The 20,049-nt window shown below is 39.8% G+C and overlaps 1 protein-coding gene across 1 annotated transcript in view; it reads right to left on the reverse strand.

The window, feature by feature from the left end:
• Positions 1-20,049, reverse strand: part of SCML2 (Scm polycomb group protein like 2) — a 72,225-nt gene that overhangs the window by 2,858 nt on the left and 49,318 nt on the right. The window contains 6 exon segments of the mRNA XM_062603801.1: positions 1,100-1,263; positions 1,971-2,252; positions 9,008-9,121; positions 10,212-10,394; positions 14,901-15,104; positions 16,705-16,840. Of these exon segments, the coding sequence (XP_062459785.1) occupies positions 1,100-1,263; positions 1,971-2,252; positions 9,008-9,121; positions 10,212-10,394; positions 14,901-15,104; positions 16,705-16,840 (1,083 nt within the window).

The raw sequence follows: 20,049 nt of genomic DNA on the forward strand, positions 1-20,049 counted from the left end.
CGCATGCAAACAGTCACACAGAGAAAGGGGTTACAGACCATCTAAATCTGTGAAGTAAGACAGATCTCTGTCCAGGTTAAACTAGACAGATTGTTAGGATCAAGACCAAGGACAACTTAGTCAGATTTCAACAGCCTGGTTGAGAAGCTGCTGAAATGTGACAGTACTAAGCTCTTGCCAGCGTTACATACTGTAGACAGGCAATTAGTTCCTTAAAACACCACAAAGAAAACCACTCTGTCTAATTTTTTTTAAACATAAACCTGACAAAACAAGTGACATTTAGTCTTGTTATACAACTAAGAATAAAACATAAGACAGGAAGCTCCATTAAAAGTTATTTTCAGTTTTCTGTCCAATCCAGCTTACCCTGAGATTTAGCTGTTAGTAGGAGCTGGTGTAGAACATGTGTGGAAAATACTAAAGAGAAAGCCAACCTCGTTTTGAGGGCTGTATATACAACCAAATAAGCAAGCAGTTTTTTGCTGAGCAACGTGCTATAGAAAAGCACAGTGAGAAGGAAGAGGAGAGACCAGTAATAGCACAGAGAAACTGACAAAGTTCATCTCTCTAAAGACAACATTTAATCTTACAAAACCCTACATACTGTTTTTCAAAACAGGTGAATTCAGCATTTCAACTGATTCTCTGAATTCTAGTATTAGTGACCAAATGTAAAGTTAAAGAAGCATAACAGCCTCTACTTTAGGATAATCAGTCCTCAAAACAAACTGTCTTAGGTGACATCTAGGTAGGCCAAATGTCCCAAACTGTACATGAGAATGCCATCTCCTCTAGAGGTACCAGGGATGACAGGGGCACTATGGATGCTGGTCACTAGAACTTGGATGCTTCTAGTATTAGTGTTACTCCACAGAAACTGGAAAGCAGTGGATATTTAGTGTAACAAGACAGGAGCACAGAGAAGATATACTGCAGGAGGAGTTTCAGATGGAAAAATAATTTTCAGCCTCCCTCTAATATATGAGTAAAGTATATTCTACCTTCAATTGCAAACAGAGTGATAGAGATGGAAGCTGTATTTTAGGAGATTAATGTGACACACAATCTACTAGAACAGAATGGATATGCATCATACATGTCTCCTAAAGAGTTCTGCATGTGGAGCTAGTGCCTGTGGATCAGCTTCTTTCACAAAACGCATTACTTCTTCTATTGACCAGGTGGAAGGATCCTTATTCAATATTCTTGAAGGTTCCCTTTTTAGTGAATTCAAATCTGGCCCAGTTGTGGAACTTGCAGCTTTTAGTATAAAAATATTGTGAAAAGAAGAAGTATCACTAGTCTATACAGGGATAATACATTTCACTTTACATAAGACATTCTTAATATTAACATGTGGCTTTTATTATGCATTCTTTGTAGTATATAAAAATGAAAGATGTTTTATTTTCCCCCAAACAACATTGAGCTGTTCCATTTCTCTTTAAATGCCTTATATAAATACACATATTTACAGCAGCATAAACATTAGCACTATGACACACCTAGAGGAATTAGTTTGAGTTATACTTGGCTCCTGGGTCCCAAGATGCCATTAACTGGGAACATAGCAAAGGCAAGTTAAGCTGTGCAGACAGAGGGAAGGACAGGAGGAAACCCTCTCCCCATATTTCAACAACACAGAAATCGGCGACAAGATGCTCAGGAAGTGAGCTGCATATAGGTGGTCCTCTCCAGTTTGCCTTGCTGCAGGGGCCATAACAGCAGTGAGAGGAAGGTGCAGCAGGCAAGACCCCTCACACCAGCTTGCACTGCAGTGTTAGTTCTAACAGTCTTCAGCTCTGTATTTGCAGTTACATTACCAAGCCTGACATGCTTGGCAATAGCACATTTCATTCCATATGCAAGCTTTTTCATGGCAAAGAGCTTCTTTATTCATAACTCACAGACTTTGTATGTTAACAAAACCATTTACATATTTAAGAAAATTTAGTTATATAGCATACCTTCAATCCGCCTCTGCATTCGATTCCTACTAACTTCATAGTAACCGCTGCTCCCAGCAGAGCTCAAGGACAGCCTGCGCAGGACTGGGGCTGAATTTGAGGTAGCACTCACTGACTGATGGGAATTTCTGTAATATGCTGCACCCCCTGAAGCACGATACTCTGTAGAATTTTGACAGGTTGGGCTTGAAGGATTTACAGAATTGTGTGCAGAGTCCAGAGAGTCCTCAGAAAATCGGTGTTCTTTGGAAGTGCTGTTTTCCTCTATAGGCAATGTTTCTGCTACGCAAAAAACAAGTATGTGTATGTTCAAAGTGATGGACATTATATCATTGTGATTGAACCCCTTACTATATTCTCTTAAAGATACTGACAGATTGTAAGCCTGTTAACAAATCTCCTGTGAGGACATTACTGTTGCTGAATGTTTGCTCCTTTTCCTCTACTAATCACCGAGCTCTTCCTGTATCTTTAAAACCTTCTTTTTGCAGCAGAAGATTTAATATGTCAAGTTTGTGACGGTCCTCCATAAATAATTCCAGCTGTATTTGTTAAATACTATGAACAGCAAAGTGACAGGAATTTTTTTTTTTAGGTAAAATTGTCCAACATTAAAACTGATACATCAAACAATTTTAGTCAAGCATTTTCATTATCTTTTTTTTACACTATTCTCAAAAAGCTAAGCATTAAGAATGTGTTACATTTATCTTGCAAGAAATCTTTATTATAAATAAAAGCTCATGCTAACTAACAATCGTTTAATTTGTTCTAGACAGCAGAGGGAGTCACTAACTTCATAAACAAGTGGACAGTTATCTTCTATAGATCCCAGTGCATTCAGACACAGAGGCCATCATTAAAAACTGAGTAGGTTAGAGACAAAACCATTACAACTACAGCACTCTAACATAACACGTTTTGACTAAAACCCTTTCTCTACATACAGTTAGTTCTTGGCACAGGGCAGGGTCTCTGAGCACAGGCTCTGGAAAGCTAAAAAGATACATGTGAATTACTGAATCCACTAAGCAAGTTAAAAAAAAAAAACAAGCCAAAAACCCCCACATAAACCAGGTCTCCGAAGGAAGTATAACAACATTCCCGTTTTTAGTTCCTAGCACTTCTCAGCTGATTTCTACTCTGCAGAACACAAACAACACCCACTTAGAAGACTCATGAATTTTTAGAGCCTGTCAATACAGTTTCTAAGCCAGATGAGCAGAGTTCAGCTGGTCCCTTTCCCTGTGCCATGAGGCAGGTTTGCTTGATTACTGAAAATTCCACTCTCAGTCAACCAAATTCGGGTCTGACTGGGAGAAACATGCTATAAGAGGAATAAACCCAAACCCAAACAGATCAGAACACCACTCTCTTCTCTAGCAATCATATGTATTCTACTCCAGGCCAATACCTAGCACAAAAAAAAGAAGTTGGAACCATGATGTATAAATCTGTATGAAACAAATGCTGCTTTGGCAGGAGACTTAAGAGCTGGAAAAAACAGCTAACAGGTTCACATAAGTGTTAACCCCACACTACCATCTTGAAAATTACTCTAGTGAAGTTATAAAACATATGCTAGTGAAGCAGCATACTCTGGCATAAGAGCTGGCATGTTCTGCAAAACAAATTCCTGAAATGAGCTTTTTACTACTCTTCTTATATGATAAAGTTCAATCATTTCTTGGGCCAATTAAACCTAAAGGAAGAGTATTTTCCTAAAAAACCCTGTGAGGTTCTCAAGCATGTTTTCAACTTGCCTCATGAGGTCTTAAGTTCTCTGAGTGAAGAACTGTTAAGCACATTCTGATCTTCAGACAGCATAATCCTGAAAGGCAACCAAGGGCACTCAGAGCCAGCTCCCTACTTAGTGAATGTAAGTAAGTGAAAGATGATGGAATCACAGAACAGAATCACAGAATCATTTAGGTTGGAGAGGACCTTTCATTAAGTCCAACCATTAACAACCACTGCAAAACTTTCTAAGCTGTTAGATCTGAATCCCAAAAGCAAAGCACTGAAGTTTTCAAAGAAAACAAACAAGAAAACTAACTTTTCTACATTTGTCAGCTTGAAGCAGTTGCAGCAACTTACCAAAATGAAAAGAAAACCCCATCATTCTATAGAATTTCAGAAAACTTTAGGAGATGTAGCCCATGATATGCATTATAAAATTAAAGGGTAGCCAACCAATGGACAATTAGAGCTATAGAGAAATCAGTAACAGAAATCTCAGTCCAAGACCAAAGGCGGAGGTGATAACTTTAAATAGTTACAACAAAGCTATATAAAAGAGCCTAACACTTAACTCAACCTGCAAACTCAGATTTCTGAAGTCATGAATGCTAGGATGAAACAGTGGAGACAATACTCACCAGCAGAAAATTTCAACTAGGGTATTTAAGCATGTACCAGCCAACTCCATGTAATGTAATTATTAAAAAAAATACAAACAACTTCTTGTAGTTTTAATAGTAAAGAAGCAGAGGTCCCAAATATAGGTGGTTTTTTTTTAAATAATTGTTTTACATAATCCTTGTCAAGATTTCAGAAGACAAAAAGATTTTTAAAACTGACTGTATTACAAAAGAATTTCATTTTTTTATTCCAGTTATATCCCAGATTTCTCTATAAAGTTATACATCCTAAATTAAACAGTAGTAAATAGGGCTGGGAAAGATCAACTCTGCATTTTTCCCCAAGATACAAGCATTTGAATTTATCCTACTGTAAATTCTCATTTCACATACACAAGGTGGAAAAGCGGGAATAATTCCCATCATCTTTTTGAGAAGGTGTTTCTGTTCAGCAACTATACCGTCCAGTCCACTTTCCTTTCCACCCATTTAGCTTCTCTTCTAACACAATGCAGCTGCAATCTGATGAAAAAGTGGTCAACTGGTATGACAGCTGATTCAAAATTGGCAGCTAGCAAATGGAGCTTCGCAATGCATGGAGCAATGAATGACACGCTCCTCCTGCCTTGACATTTTGAGCAGTTGTGAGCTATAGTGGTATGGAAAGACATGGGAGGCTCCTCTGCAGCATGCCTGATCTCTGGGCAGATTAATAAAAGGCCAATAAAAGGCCTTATGTTTCAAATGTAAGGATGACAACAGACTGTTTAAACACAGACGTTTTTGTTTTCTCAGAGCTCTTCTGGGAATTAGAACCCAGTTGTTCTGCCTCATACATGAGGGGAATGATGTAATCGGCCGCAGTAGTAAGAACACTCTGTTTTCAGGGGGAGGGAGACCGAATTATTCCCACCCAACCACCCTTTATTTTTCATAACTTAAAGAAGAAACTGTCAGTGAGCAAGAAACACAGCAAAATCTGCAAAACGTATCCCTGAGCACATCAGAAGGAAAATGAGCTGTTTGAAAGACCCTTTCCCACAATTATTCCATTTTGCCTTCAAATGATACTTCAAAACTATTTCATAACAACTGTGTCTCAGTGGAACCAGAACTTTTTTGGGGCGGATCTTCTCTCTAACCAACCCGTGACTGACCACTACAAAAATTACCTCCAGATTTTTAGCAGAGGACCTTACCCTAATGGGAAACACACAACACTGGAGAACACTTGGCCTCCTGAAACGCACAGAGTACAAATTCAAGCCTCTGAAACCCCAACAAAACACTTAATTATCTTTTTTATCCAAGTAACTGCACTTTATAATGAACTATTGATCTTAAAATGTATTTTAAGGAGTACACTGTCTTCATCCATAAAAGGGATCCATTAGCACACACAGATTAAAAAGCAGTATGTGCATACATGTTCACTCTGAGGAAGATTTCTTACGAGATAATGCAGATCTACACCAACATTTGTTTTGCTCCAACTGAAACAACTTCATTTTAGTATAATTCAGTGTTCTACACTTACTAAGTTACCTATGAGAAATATATGACTCAGGTGTACAATATATCTGTGGAGTTAAGCAAGTACTTCTTTTGGAAAGACACAGAAATCAATAACGCAGAACTGTATTTTCTGAGGCTGTTATTATATACAAAGAAGTGAATACCCTACATATATATCTATAAAGTAATAAGATGTACCATTTTAAATAAGCTATCTTTTTGAACATTTTAATTTTATACCCTTTTCTGCTCTAACTGTACTCCTATGAGTTTTTAATCTGCACAGAAGAGATCATCACTCTGCCCCCACTGGTCCTGACAGAAACAAAATGACACCAGGATCTCAGAAAAGAAGAAAAAAAAATGAGGAAAGAAATAACTAACTGCCATCATATTAAAAAAAAAAAAACAACACCACAAAATAATAAAAAATAAAATAAAAAAAAAGCCCTTGGAAACACTGTGCAAGTATCTTGCAGCAAGGGAAAGTATGTATCAGACATATCAGATGGGATGAGTCAACACCAACAAGTTACCCTGGTTTAACCAGTTAAGTATCAAATGCAGAGTAAAAAACCCCACATTTTCCTAAGTCTCTCTTGTTGAGGCTTAAACCTAGATGCTTTATGTTATCTCTGAGGCAGCCTAAGACTAGATACATGTTCAGTTACTGCAGCTGAGCCGCAGCACAGGAAAAGGGGCTATTCATCAGTGAGCTAAATCGATCTACAGCTACCCTGGCCACGGCCGCATTTTATTCAACCCTTTCCTGTGCTCATCCAAGTGCACAGTGAATCAGTCCAGAAAAGTAAACTGCAAACGACTCTTCCCTTCACCAAAATTATGTAGCAAATAGAACACAGACTAGGGACAATGTGGGCCCTCTCCGGAAGCTATCAGAACTGGCTACCCTGGATTTGGAGAAGGCTGAGGTTCTGAATGACTTCTTTGCCTCAGTCTTCACTAGCAAATGTTCCAACCCACCACCCAAGTCTTGGAAGGGAGATGCAGGGACTGTGAGAATGAAGACCTTAGGCCCACTGCAGGAGAGGATCAGGTTTGAGATCATCTTAGGAACCTGAATGTGCACAAGTCCATGGCACCTGATGAAATCCATCCATGGGGCCTGAAGGAGTTGGCAAATGAAGTTGCTAAGCCACTGGCCATCATATTTGAAAAATCATGGCAGTCAGGTGAAGTTCCCGATGACTGGAAAAAGGGAAATATAACCCCCATTTTCAAGAAAGGGAAAATGGATGACCCAGGGAATTACAGACCAGTCAGTCTCACCTCTGTGCCTGGCAAAATCTTGGAGCAGATTCTCCTGGAAGGCATGCTAAGGCACATGAAAAACAACAAGGTGCTTGGTGACAGCCAGCATGGCTTCACTAAAGGGAAATCCTGCCTGACCAATTTGGTGGCCTTCTATGATGGGGCTACAGAACTGATGGACAGGGGTAGAGCAATTGATGTCATCTACCTGGACTTGTGCAAAGCGTTCAACACTGTCCCACAAGACATCCTTGTCTCTAAATTGGAGAGACATCAATTTGATGGATGGACCACTCGGTGGATAAAGAACTGGCTGGATGGCTGCACACAAAGAGTTGTGGTCAATGGCTCAATGTCTGGCTGGAGACCAGTAACGAGTGGTGTCCCTCAGGGATCGGTGTTGGGACCGGTCTTGTTTAACATCTTCGTCAGTGACATGAACAGTGGGATTGAGTGCACCCTCAGCAAGTTTGCCGATGACACCAAGCTGTGTGGTTCGGTTGATACGCTGGAGGGAAGGAATGCCATCCAGAGGGACCTGGACATGCTTGTGAGGTGGGCTGATGCCAACCTCATGAAGTTTAACCATGACAAGTGCAAGGTCCTACACCTGGGTTGGAGCAATCCCAGGCACAGCTACAGGTTGGGCAGAGAAGAGATTCAGAGCAGCCCTGTGGAGAAGGATTTGGGGGTGTTGGTTGATGAGAAACCAAACATGAGCTGGCTTCAGTGTCCACTCGCAGCCCAGAAAGCCAACTGTATCCTGGGCTGCATCAAAAGGAGAGCGACCAGCAGGTCGAAGGAGGCGATTCTGCCCCTCTGCTCTGCTCTTGTGAGACCTCACTTGGAGTATTGTGTGCATTTCTGGTGTCCTCAACATAAAAAGGACATGGAACTGTTGGAACAAGTCCAGAGAAGGGCCACAAGGATGATCAGGGGACTGGAGCACCTCCCGTATGAAGACAGGCTGAGAAAGTTGGGGCTGTTCAGCCTGGAGAAGAGAAGGCTGCGTGGAGACCTTATAGCAGCCTTCCAATATCTGAAGGGACGTATAAGGATGGTGGGGATGACTTTTCATTAGGGACTGTAGTGACAGGACAAGGGGTAATGGGTTCAAATTTAAGCAGGGGAAGTTTAGATTGGATATAAGGAAGAAGTTCTTTACTGTGAAGGTGATGAGGCACTGAAATGGGATACCCAAGGAAGTTGTGAATGCTCCATCCCTGGTGGTGTTCAAGGCTGGACTGGACAGAGCCTTGGGTGACATGGTTTAGTGTGAGGTGTCCCTGCCCATGGCATGGGGGTTGGAACTAGATGATCTTAAGGTCCTTTCCAACCCTAAGTATTCTATGATTCTGTGAAAATGTTTTCTGTGATTCTGCTCACTGGTGCAGCTCACCACTCAGCTGGAGGGGCTGGTACCCACTGCAGAGACAAAGAGGCAAGGAAAGCAGAAGCAGAACAACTTTTCACTGGCAGCTAGCCATAAACTCAGCTGAATTGTATCATCAAGCTACACCCTTACTCACTTAATGGCCCCAGCCTAGAGTTATTAAGAATTGCTTCCAATTTATCTCCTAACTCATTTTGGCACAATTGGTTTTCTGCTAAATTGTCATATATGAAGCAGGAGGCTTCATCTGTCACCTATCTGCCTGAGCCCCTTCACAAAAAAAGACTAGCAGGTTTAGGAGAAGGACTGCTGGAACTCGCACTAGATCTTTCCTAAGTGCAAAATCTGCGCCAGTGATCAATAATTAACATGCTTTCACCCTGACCTGTCAAAGACTAGAGACAAACCAGACACATATGTTGTACTTGGTCCTCTTTGATTGGAAATGCTGAAACCATAAATAATCCTCATATATAATCCCGACATAATGTAATTACCTTCAGATGGATGAGCATCATTTCTGGGAAGCTTAGGGGAAAGAGGAGCACTATACGGTGGAGAGTCCTGGGAGTATCGTTTAGCAATCCTGTTTTCAGGCATTTCTTCTTTTGCTGTGAAGAGGAAAGTCACCAGCTATTATTCTAGCATAAAGCTGCTCATGGAGAAAGTTAGGGGACAAATGCAAAGACACACATCAGCCATTCATCACATTACAGTTCAGCTTCTTGGGTCAGACAGACTCAAGTCATTTTGATACAAACTTCCAAAGCAGAAATACAGCTTAGTCTGTACTGTCATCACCCAAATTACCTTGACCCTAGCTACTTTTCTAAGAAAATGAAAAAATAAATAAATAAAACTAATGACCTTCACATGACAGAATTAGAAACATAATTTCCCTCTTGAAAAGGCAGCGGTGGGGAATTCTACAGTAGCACCCAGAAAACAGACTCGGCTATCAGACAGCTGTGAGGAAGCTTCACACCCAATATGAGTCTTCTGGTATTGCCCTGATGTTAAGGTTTTCTTAGTTATGGCTCCTGGTAACCCCCAGGCTGGAGCTTGCAATACCAGGCCTGGCAAACAACCCGATGAGAGATCTTGCACCAGCCACTTCATTTTGCCCTCACTCTATGCTCCTGGTGCAGCAGACAGTTATTGGCCTCTTACGAAGTATCAAAAGCAGCCACCTAAAAAACCCACCTTTTCTACTAGAATGCTGGACTGTACACAGTAGAATGTAAACAGTTTGGAGCCACCACTGAGTAAGGTGAATGAAGAGGGAAGAAACGTCCTTTTTTTGGTGTGGGAAGGGCCAGACTGAATACTCTTTCAGGGGAAGGCCCTTCTCATAAGGCAGTAAATATCTTTTTGTAAATTTATTTTATGATCTGAACATAAATTTAACAAATGAAATGTGAAGTTTTGAGCTTGTCCTTTTAGTAGTATCACAGTGATACATGTTTCCTGGCTTGGCTACAAGGAGGGGTTTGCTGAACAGAATGATTTTTGCACATGTGGTATAAGCTATCCCATCCTGTAAAAGCACTATGACGCTGGAACCAATTCACTAAGAACTGAAGCATATTCATTTCAATCAACTCACGTCATAGAAAGACAGATTAAAAAGTTACATGTGACGAAGTCGCCACATTTCTCAAAAATACCAGCACTTGAAAATAACAGTTGTTTTAACAGTACCTGGTTTGTTCCTATCATACTCCATAGGACTATGTGCACATCCCATGTAAGGGCTGAAGGGCTGGCTACTAAAGAGATTATCACACTGCAGGCTGTGGCAGAGTTTCTCCAAGAAGCGCAGGACAAACGATGCGCTGTTTACAGAAGGAAGATTGATGGCGTGCTTTTCCCCATCAAAGGAAGCTGTGAATAAGAAGATGATGTCAAACACCCTCCAAGCATCATGAAGTATGGTAAAATACCATTATTAACTTAAAGGAGAAGACATGCAGATTTGATTTAAACTACACAAGACAGGAGAGGCGTAAGCAATCATTCTGGTAGTTTAATAAATTTACATCCAAAGGACAGATTTTACCTTCCATGCCAGTTTAAATTTGCTCTACGGGAACTTTTTTTTATAATTTTTTTTAATAAAATAATTTTGGATTCACACAGCATAACAAAACTTGCAACTATTCCCTCATCACCAAAACCTTATGAGTAATTTCTGTTGGTTGCTTATAAAACAGCAAGTTCTCCACCACCTACTTGCAGGAGATAACACCAAAAAGATGCTTTGCAGTACTTGCTAAAAAAGTAATACAAAAAAAGGGGGGTGGGGGAAGGAAGCAAACAACTTTTTAGATTTTTTTCTTTCCTCAGTTTCTAACTGAACTGAGCATACTTGTGGTGACATGCTGGAATCCATTACCATTGAAATTCTGATTACAGAAACTGTTTTGCCATTTGCTACTTTATCACTAGAGAAATCTATCCTGCTGTCAACACTACAGTGGTCAAGCTCCCATTTATTTCAACAGGAGCTAGGTGTGAGAGATACCACAACAGCCACAAATGGATCTTGTGTCTTTTAAAGTGAGTGATTACAAAGAGCCTGGACATGTGCGTATGTCTTTTGCTTGTTGACCTCCTTCCTTTCCCTCCCAGAGTGTTGCAACTGACCACATTTTCCTTTATTTTTTTTTTTGGTGGAGATTAGTAAGACTCACTACTACCAATATATGGACAAATAGTTACATTAATTTCATTAATTACACTAATTAATTACATTCGCTGAAACTTTTAGTTACTTCTGATTAGAAAGACATTACAACAAAGCAGGAACAAACTTGTTACTTAATCTCAGGGCTAGAAAGAAGTGGCATAAACACCAGGTTTATGCATCAATTTGTCTTCTTGATTTTCAGCTTGTCGTGCAGCTTTCTGTTGTTAATGTAAGTTTCCAAATGATAAGCAGAGCTTTAAAAGATCACATCTCGTTGGTAGCAGATGCATTTAAAAAAAAAAAAAAGGAAGAAAAAGAAACACAAAAAAAAAAAATCCAAACCAGAAATGACAAGAAAGCCTTTATTCACAGATCTGAATTAAGGAACACTTTCATATTGTGTTACAAAAGAGACACATAATATATACAAAACTGAAGAAAATGCTGAAGTTTAGCATATTTTAGGCTTCCTGATGAAATCATAAGTGTCAATTACTTACACCACTGATGTAAGGAAGCTTCTGATTAGAGTTAATGAAAGTTAACCAGCTACCATCAACAACAACATGGTACCTCTCTCATCTGCTTTCACGACAGACTGACCCACTGCAAGCACTTAAAGTTTAAGAGTTAATACTACAGGGACGAATCCCAGACCAATGAGTTTCCATGGCCCATTCGGTTTTTCCAGGCTCCAATATTCAGATGAAATACCAATGATTCACAGTCCCATATGTGGCTCAGATACAAGGCCCTCTACCTCCTGTTTGGCAAAGGGGTCTCTAAAGGCAAATTTTTGCTTGGAACTCAACCAGTTCTGGAGAGCAAATGGGCTGTGAGACCTAGCACAGCCTGATCTCCTGACAAATTTACTGCAAGGTAGTAGGCAGCTTCAGCAAAAATTTAAAATGCTTTATAATAGCTTTATGGATCTTCTTATATGACCTTGGGGAAATCACTTATTCTCCATGCCTTAATTTCTCATTTTGAAAAGAAGCACTGAAAAGAAAAATATTATCTTAGAGCTGTCAGGAGGGTAAAGTAAGGAACAGCTGAGGCAATGAGACTGCCCCAGCAAGACATGCCATGGGAAAAATCCACAAATAAAGGTTCAGTGCAAACACAGCTCCCTTGTACTCTGAACACCTAGGGGCAACCATGTGAACTCCAGCCAAGGGTGTGGGATACAGATCCATATGCTCAACTATCTGCTTTGCTTGGGGACAACTTAAACCTCTTACACCCAGACAAATGCTAAGGGAAAAAATTAAAAGGAGTACTTCAGAGGTGTAGTAACCTCAGCCTTCAATGACAAGTAAACAGGGAACGGACCTCACATATACAATCCCAGCCCCCGGGATGAAGAGTCTTCTTATTTCTTCACCTTTCATTGTGTAAGTATGTTTTAAATGCCAGGTTCAGGACAGGAGAAAGGCTGAGAGCTAAACTATCAGAGAAATGTATGTGTCTGACAGTGAAGAAACTCACCCAAGAGTCTGATTTTAATGCTCTGCTTGAGAAGATTTATCTGAGCCTCAGTCTATTCCATCCCACCAAACGCCATAGTCTGCACTACAAGGAGAAAAAAAGGGGCTGACACCACCACTATTAGTGGGCTTGCTAATCAAGCCTTCAATTTCCTTCCAGTTATATTTGCCTGAATTGAAATCTTACGCATCAAGCAAAAATACAATGGTTTGTGCTTTTGTTTGAGTAAGAAAAGATGGAAAAATCCTAAATTCAATTCTATTCAAAACAATTATTTTCTTTGGCAGCTGAACCAAAAGAACCTGCTAATTATTGACATGTATTCTAGCAAGATTATTTTATCCATGTTCTCATCACCATACAGTTTCCTCCTACTGCAGGTATAATACTCATCATGAAAGTATCAGTCCACAGAAGATTTAGATTTCTTTGCTTATTCTCTGTTGCAAAAACTTTTTTCTTGCCAGTCAACAAAAAAAACAACCCAAACAACTGCACAAATCACACTCCAAAACCAATTGCAAACAAAAGCCCCACAAGAAAACACTCTCACAATTTCATTGTATAATTCCTCTTTTTATTCTGCTGAAGCTTTCCTTCCTTACTGTTCACATGCACAGCTGGTTGTCATGTGCTACATTAACCTAAGTCACATTTTATGCTTCTCAAAATAAAACATACACAAATTTTTGATAAAATAACAGGGAGCATTTGGTCACCCACTTCCCAGCAACCTGTTTGACAAGCTGATGAAAAGGCAGGGACTTAAGAATACTGGAAACCTTGTGGGGTCTTGTGCCTCACTACCACCTGGACCAGGACTATGCTTCAGGAGCAGTCCACAGCACTAAGTTCCTCAACTCCAGGGCTACAAACCCAGTTGCTCTGAACCAAGGCCTTTCGGTGAAGCCAGGTGCAGAACAGTAATTCCTTTTCATACAGATTTTTTGAATGTAAGCAAACTACAAATGCATTAAGATTCTGAAATTTCTCTCTCCTCTGTGAAAGAATTATTTTCAACTACTCAGTCACAGACCAGATATGCCACTGACCTACAATTTAGTCCTTCATAATAAATAAATAATACAGGAAACACACATCTCTGAGCATTTTGTTCCAGAAAAATTACTACTCTGAATTTGGTACAGCAAGGAACTTTCATGTATCTTGCAAAAATAAAGCAATATAGGTTTCAAAACCAAACATATGCAATGCCATTAAACCTTTACCACACAGCAGAGAAGCTGCATCCATTTTGTAAACAAACTCATGGGGACACATAAGCAAGGCTTACTGTAATTCTGCTGCATGTGGGTCAGGGTGCTGCTTTTTAAATACTGTTAGACAGCAACATCTTTTTGAGTATTTAACTGAACTTGTAATCTACTAATCATGTTTCACATCTGGTGTTAATATAAGGAGATTAAAAGTAACACAGTCTTTCTATCACCAGTGATGGAATTATGAATCTATGTGCTAACTGCTATAGCCTAGAAGGAAAAAGAAATGTGAAGAAGCAGCTATTCACTTTGAGATGTAGAAATAATTTATATTTCTACAAATTTTATAATTTGTAGACCTGCCATTAATATGTAATAGAAATAAACCTATTCCATAATAGTGGACATAGGTGGATGGACAGTGACCCAAGATACTGCTACAATTCTGGGGTACACAGGAAGGGAAGAAGCAGCAACTTTAACATGTGGAATCACTTGCCTGGAAGCTAAACAGATTAGTTTGAAACTTGTCACCCACTTGTCTAGGGCATTAAGAATACAAACACTATGTATGGGTAAGATTATGCAAATGACTTGAATTAATAAAGCTGATTATTTCACTCATACTGAGTTTACTTGACATATGTTTGGCTACCGCTGCTAAATGAGGTGCACAAGCTCTACTTAGTACAAGAATCTAAGTGCACTGTGTATATCATATATGTAATTGTATATGTAACTGTGTGTATCATCATAAGTAACTTAACACTGCTATTACTAAATTCTAATTTAAAGAATTGTTGAAATCATCCTGGTCCCAGAGTAAGATAAATCACACAACACCAATACTCTCTTAGTAAAGAAGTTCACAAGTATATGTTCTTGACTGTTCTTAAATAGTTACAGGTGATAAAAACTCATTGCAGCTACTTCAGTTGTTCTGCCCTATCTCAAGTTCGCAACTAACTGAAGAAACAAAGCATCTTCACATACCAGTTATCATTTCCCCTCCGTGATGGCCAGATTTCAGAAATCCAAAGACTGTTTTGGATTGATAGGCACAATCCACACAAGCCTGTACTGCCTGCTGAAGTACCACATTGACAGGACCTGGTCCAAAGTGATCTGGAAGCTGCTGAACCTTCTTCTTATCCAGGTGAGGCCCAGAATTTCCATGCTTGTTGACATAAACACACACTGAAAAATATCAAGACATATTTATTGCCAAGGAACCATCTTTTTAGTTTTAACCTTGAGGAAAAGATGTACTGGACAACTCAAGAAGCTGAACATGCATACATACTTCCAGAGCATGCAAAAAGTGCTCTATCTTCTACCAAGGTTCTCCTGCCTGAGTCCTAAAACACTCTGCTCTTTAAAGCCCTTTTCTACCCCACTAATGTAACAAAGATGTCATAAACAGTGCTTATCTTTTGTTTTGACTAATCCCTGTTCATATACTAGTTCAGATAAAGAATTACTGGCAGGTACTGTAAACTAACAAGATGTGATTCTAAAAAAGGTGGCCTTACCAAGTTACTGCTCTATTTTTTCTCCTATTTGAGAAGCTGCAACCCTATGGTATATATGTATATCACTGATGCTCATCCTGAAGCACTCATGTAGTAGTAACCTGTGCATGTTTTATTGTCCTGTGTGCATGTATAATGGTTACTGAAAGTCCATACCTTAAGAAGCACTGAAGCACCCATGTATGATTTCCACGCTGCAACTTGGCCTTCTCCACTAAACAAACACTTTTCTAGAAACACTGTAAGGTGGTTTAAACCTTAGCACAAACCAGTCAAACAGGACTTCTGAAATTAGTTTTACAGAGACTACGCAAAACTCTCCTTCAAAAGAGACTGCAAGGCAGAAAAAGGGACTGCAAGGGGAAAAAAGTTGTAACTGAAAACAGATTACCCTACTTTCTATCCTGCAGTATTACTTGGGCTTAGTTAAAACCCTGGATGTTTAAAAATGAAATACTTCTGTGTTTTAATGATCTTATGTCTTCACATGTATCTGCTCTCTCTGACATCTGCAAATGGGAGGAAGCCTATGTGTACAAATAACCAAAGATACAAATCAGCACAAATAGTTTCCATTCATTTTCTCTCTGGGCTCAACAACATCTATGTCCTGAAAGGTTTATATTCTTAGGAAACGCACACATATTTTTCCCTCATCCATGACCAAAGTCAAGAGTGAGAAGAGCTTGTAAAAACAGTTTTTAAATGCAAAAAAGCACCCCAAACAAAATTATCATAACTTATGGAGGTTTTACAAAGTTACGAGATTTCAGTTAACAACATACAAATTGTTTCACTACGGGCTTACAAGTTACTAAATGAGTTAGTTCATTTGATAGATTATTTCTCTTTCGCCAACCCTTTTCAAGACACATTTCATTATCAGAGATAAAAATCTCCATTTTGTTATATTACGCTACAGCCTCCATGATATCAGAATACCATATGGGGTTTTAGCTGCATCTATTCCCATTTCATATATTAAGGAGCGGGACAGACATGAAGTAACTGTAGTTTCCTACAGGCAGGAACAAACTGCCCGGTCGATCAGACCTATCACAAGTCCCTGTGCTCCAGCGCTTCTTGCTATAACAGAGGCATCAAAATAGTAGTTCCACTAAGTAATACTGGCACCTACAAATGTCTTTAAAAAATAAGGTAGCTAGATAGTGATTTACAGTAAGAACTTTCAACGCATTCACTTGCTTGAAAGGGATGCCATTTAACACTAAAAATATCATAATGTTTTTTCCTTTGTCTTTTACCTGTGGATATAACTGCTGCAGTTGCACCAGACAAACTAACTCCATCTTTAAGTATCTGCGTAGTGCCACCGTCCCTCTCAGGAGAAGAATGAGGAGAAGGAGATGCAGGAGTCAATTGTTCTGGCAAGATTTTTTTCTGTTTAGAGGGAAAAAAAACAAACCAAAACCAACCCAAAATCAAAACACTGAATGCATTTTAAGGAGTCTGCAAAACCTTTCTGCTATCAGTTACCATCTTACTGAATGCAGGTGGTTCATTATTACAAAAATACTACACACAGCAGACAAAAGTCCAGGAAAGGAAGATCAGAAAATGTCAGTTTGCATTTACAGCTACTTAAGTAAGACAGCAGAACACAAATTACTTAAAAAGGAACCCACTTCTGAAAAGTGGGAAAAGAATGAGCTTTATATACTAATTCATGACTCTCCTAAATCTCACAAAGCACCAGAGGTGTTTTGGATTATTTTCCTGTCCATACCCTTCCAACCATCTGGTTTTATCACAGCTCAAAGCAGTTAGCTGGACTACGTGTATATTCCCATGTAGAACTTGAGCCACATCTAGGTGTGAACTTTACAGTGCACTTAGATTTTCCCTCAGCTTGTTTCAAAGGGGCTGAAATTTTCAAGTAATCACTTTCAGGAACTGGTGCTTTACACAAGATATCAAATAAACCAGTAGTTACAATGAAGTCAAGTGAGTCCCAAAAATCTTTTCCTTTCCCAAACTAAACTTATCTGCAACTTATCATGTAACAACCAGATTTAGAAATTGGTCAGGGCATTATTTTTCACCTGAGGAGGAAAGAATTTTATTGTAACATGGTTTGGACTGGGGTTTAGAAAAGAGACATGCACAAGGAAGGTGTTTCTAATGTGGTTTAAGGTGCTACATATGGAAATAAAAGAAATAATGAATTAGAAAGCAGTTCATCACCTCACCCTTCACCATTTATTCTTGTATGGGAACAGATTATGTTCTCATTCTCTTATCTACCAAAAATAAATAAAAAAAAAAAAAAAAGAATCTAAGAGATTACCCAAGGTCTTGACACTGCTGAAGACTGCAGATACTTTACTACTCACGTGGTAAGGGTTTACTGGTAAAATTAATCTACAGTGGAGTGAAAATTCAGTCAAGTTGCTAAGGAAGGCTAAGCCCTCTTCCATTTAGCAGTAGTCATCCTTTACCTTTTTAGAAGCAGCAGATTTCCCAAATATTATGTTAAATGACATGTAGAAAGCAAACAAAATTTACACCTTCCTAAAAGCAGCAGTGCCTAACTTCTTCATAACACCTAAAAAAAACACTTAAAAAGAATAAATTAGCTTTCTTCTGGAATCCAGGAAAGTTTAAAGAAAATTTCTGTGCCCCTTCTTACAGTTCAGAGAAGACAAGTTTGGCTGGAGAAGCTACTTGACAATACGGCACTGGGTAGAATCGCCGTAACTGCCAAGGCTTGGCATTGCATTGTGAATGAGATGAGGTGGCTCAGGTCAGACACTGAACTAAGCAGTGATGTATTATTCATCAGGAATTGCCTACGTATCTTAACACTGGATTAAGAAAGGTTTCTCTCCATCCTTAATACTGAGAGCCAAAATGCACTTGGGAAGACTGAGCTTTTGATCTGAAGTCAGACATTCCTGAAAGCCCGGGAAACTTTTGGCTGGGGGGCAGTTGTCTGTCACCATGCTGCAAAATATGGGTGGTTGAGTTGAGGGGAAGAGGAAGAAACGGAAGAAATGTAAGCGTGAAAACAAAATACAAACACTGAACTGACGGAGGAACTAGCTGCCCTCCACACTAACACATGAGGGTGGTGAGGCTAGACAGCCATTTCCTACCTCCTCCTTCAGAAGGAGAGCATGCATTTTGGAAATACAGCACACTATGCTTGCTCAGCTGAGGTTCCCATTTTGCAACCCCAAACGGAAGAGCAGCAAACTACCACCCCAAAGCCATGTTGCTTGACAAGGTAGGTCGTGTTCTTGGCAGGTCTCATGCATATTTGCTTAGTCAGGGTGTTGCTGGCTGGTCCCTGCCAGCTGGGAGGGTATACAAGCTCAGTTTGCCTGCAGAGAGCACTGCTCACAGCCTGCCACCACATGGCCAACTTCACAGGCTTCCCCTTCACATGTAGAAAGTCTCCTCTTGTGGGATCAAATTTAGGGCTATGATCCACACTCAGACCAAAGCACTTCCTCAAGAAATTCTGGAAGGAATTCTGTGTTGTTATGCAAAGTGTACTTTTAAAAATAGTGAAAGAGATATAAAGAGATTTCTTCTTCATTATGACAGAATAAAAACATACAGTGCAAACAGGGGGAGACAAACACAAAACAAAACCTGACATGCAACTCACACTGCCAGAGAAGCTTAGAAAACTTCAGTAAAGGAGAAGGATGACTCAACAGCTCAGTATTCCTAGCTGTATAACAAAAATTAATACATGCACAATGATAAACATTGCAGCATAACAAGCATAAAAGGACAAGGAAAGTCAAACATCTCTACAGAGTATCAGGTATAGACCAATCTCCCTAAACACACAGTTTTTTAACTACCGCATAGCCACCTAACACTTTGAAGCACAATTACTTAGTGTGAAAGCTGGAAGGGAGTTTTTTGATCAGTCTTGGGAGGGAAAAAAGCACTTTCAAATTTCTACGCATATACCACTTCCATAGTATTTATCACAGAATCATAGAATGGTTTGGGTTGGAAGGGACCCTAAAGCTCATCTAGTTCAAATCCCCTGCCATGGGCAGGGACAACTTCCACTGGACCAGGTTGCTCAAAGCCCCGTCCAACCTGGCCTTGAACACTGCCAGGGATGGGGCAGCCACAGCTTCTCTGGACAACAGGCTGTATGGCATTCCATCTGACACTCACTTTTGTGCAGAACTCCCACAAAGCTCCACCTCCTCTCTTATGCAAACAGGTATAACAGTCCAAAGATTTTGCACGTTATGTATAACATCTCAGCAATTTAACCACGTACCAAAGCAGTAACAACCATCCATGGATTCTCAACACGAGCTAATTTTTAAAGCTTTTATTGCAAAGGTCAATGGAGTAAAACTCCCAAGTTACATATATCAAACTTAGATTCTACAAAACCTAACTCTTGTTTGCCATGTCCCACAGAGGACATCCTGCGTGCATACAGGTACCTCAGATGCACCGCCTCAAGATAAGGGAGTGTCAGCAGTAACCCCTTAAAATACAGATGTCCTGTGTTCTCCTTTAAAGCCCCCCCTGATTTCTGGAGAACACCCCATCCACCAGATGAGTCTGGATGGGAGCACCTTTCTCCTCTTTAATTCATGTCTCTCTGA

This window comes from Pezoporus occidentalis, unplaced genomic scaffold, assembly GCF_034315485.1.
Source record: "Pezoporus occidentalis ecotype Australia unplaced genomic scaffold, CSIRO_AGI_Poc_V1 ctg81, whole genome shotgun sequence".
In the NCBI taxonomy this organism is placed as follows: domain Eukaryota; kingdom Metazoa; phylum Chordata; class Aves; order Psittaciformes; family Psittacidae; genus Pezoporus; species Pezoporus occidentalis.